Source organism: Penaeus monodon, chromosome 19 (genome assembly GCF_015228065.2).
Source record: "Penaeus monodon isolate SGIC_2016 chromosome 19, NSTDA_Pmon_1, whole genome shotgun sequence".
NCBI lineage: Eukaryota > Metazoa > Arthropoda > Malacostraca > Decapoda > Penaeidae > Penaeus > Penaeus monodon.
Window position 1 is genome coordinate 19651563 of NC_051404.1, and position 1984 is coordinate 19653546.

The following is a 1984-nucleotide window of genomic DNA, read 5'->3' on the forward strand; positions in this document are numbered from 1 at the left end:
AGACTCTGTGGTAGATGTGGAGGAGGAGGAAGTACCAGCTGTTCCTGTGTTGGTGGAGCCAGACATTCCACTGCTGGAGCCCCCACGTGCCAGAGAGGACAGGGCTGAAGCTACGGCTGCTGAAGCAGCCTGTGCAAGACCACCTGCCAGGCTGCTGTTTATTGCACCCATCATGGGAGGGGTCATGGATGCTGGGACCATTGCAGTTGGGTCCATACTGAAGAGATACAAAACAGTTATTATTAAGATAATTTTTTTTTCAGATGACAGCACTGACTATCAGAAAAATAGATGTATAAATGATCCAACTAACCAGATTTCTACCTTGCAGCTCTTTTAACTTACTTATTTAGAGCATCCATCTCTGAGTACAGTGCTTCCATCTCATCACTGGGTGGTGTTGTGGCTGTGCTAGAAGCTGTGGCCACACCTTCATCTGACATAGATTCACCTGCTACTGGTCGTGTATCTTCTACAGCATCAGTCTCCATGGCTCCCCTTTCTCCTCTGGCATCATCAACCTATTCCATCATATATAATTATTAGTCTTCAAATATATTAAATTTCATGCCTTACATTAATCTTTAATTTACAAGCAAGATAGATGGTTAATACAAAAAATATTTATTCTTTTTATTACATCAAAAAGCATACACACACATACTACCTGAACTGGACTGCTAACTTGATCATTATCTGAGGTTGATTCTGTGGAGGGTGTTCTTTCCTCTCCTGAGCCAAGTCTGCGATCCATTTGATCAAGGACATTTGATGCACGCTCAAGCATTGTCCTGGCTTGGTGTAGCCGGACACCAGATGAGCTAGGGCCTTGTGTTGGTGGAACTGGATGACAATGGCAATGTTAATATAAATACAATAAGGAAATGGCTCATACTAAATGTAAGGGGCATGACAAACAGATTTTTGAAAAAGAAAAAGGTGATAAAACTTACAATCCTCTATAAAATCCCTATTGTACTATGAAATGAGCAAATAATTATTAATAAATGACAATACAGTGGCTTTTATGCCAAATGAAATTTGAAAAGCTGCTAAGACCATGTGCATATATCTTTTTACATGGTAATCATATATCCAAGACATACTCCAATAACATTCCCAGTGTTCACTTGAGTTTTTCTGCACAGTACACTTAGCCCTGGCCCAAACTGCACAGTGAACAGTTTGTCCGTGCAATGTACTAATCAGCTGATTATCATAAACAAACTGCCCTTGCAACTGAGACTTGTCACAAGAGAGATGTATTGCTTTTCTGATTGATACTGTAACAAGAGCTTGAAACCAATGTAGAAGACTAACAAAAATGGAAAGGCAAAAAGAAATATATGTTGCAGTACAGACAGATTTACTTTTAAGGCTCTAAGTTGGCAGCCATTCTGATTGTTTACAAACGGCTGCAAGGTGAAGCGAACTAAACCCAACCCCTCAACCTGTTCACTACACAGTGCCTCGGGTTGACCACAGGGTGCACTTTGCCCAAGGGAACGCAAGGATTATTTTTCTCTATATGAAAATAATTTGATTTATCTTGATGCAATTAGATCCTAAACTCATCACGCTACACAGGCATTCACTCATCCATATTCTATTCTTATACTTCTATATCAATCCTGTTTGATGTATCATTCAGTTACCATTATTATGATTATGTGAATTAAATTTCTGAATTACAACTAATTAAAGATTCAAGACCTTCACATTTTACCAACAAATACTGTTATCAAAAAGTTTACAATGTATGTCATATCATTCAGAGATTATAAAAGCAACAGAGCCAGTTTTTACATCTGAATACCCTTAACTATTTACAAACTCACAATGTTAAGTAATGCATATTAATATCAAAGGAAAAACTTGTAAATCTTGGTTTCAGCAGATCTACTTACAGTCTTTCATAACACTGTTGAAGTGTTTAAAATACCTCAATATAATGAAACAATATTTCCTATACTGTAAATCTAAG

General features: G+C 37.8%; 1 protein-coding gene across 1 annotated transcript in view; it reads right to left on the minus strand.

Annotated features, from left to right (window-relative positions):
• LOC119585350 overlaps positions 1 to 1984 on the minus strand; it is a 3690-nt gene that overhangs the window by 305 nt on the left and 1401 nt on the right. Inside the window, exons 2-4 of the mRNA XM_037934020.1 lie at positions 668 to 843; positions 346 to 521; positions 5 to 217 (exon numbers count right to left, since the gene is read on the minus strand). Of these exons, the coding sequence (XP_037789948.1) occupies positions 5 to 217; positions 346 to 521; positions 668 to 787 (509 nt within the window). The 5' untranslated portion in view covers positions 788 to 843. The remainder of the gene's footprint in view (positions 1 to 4; positions 218 to 345; positions 522 to 667; positions 844 to 1984) is intronic.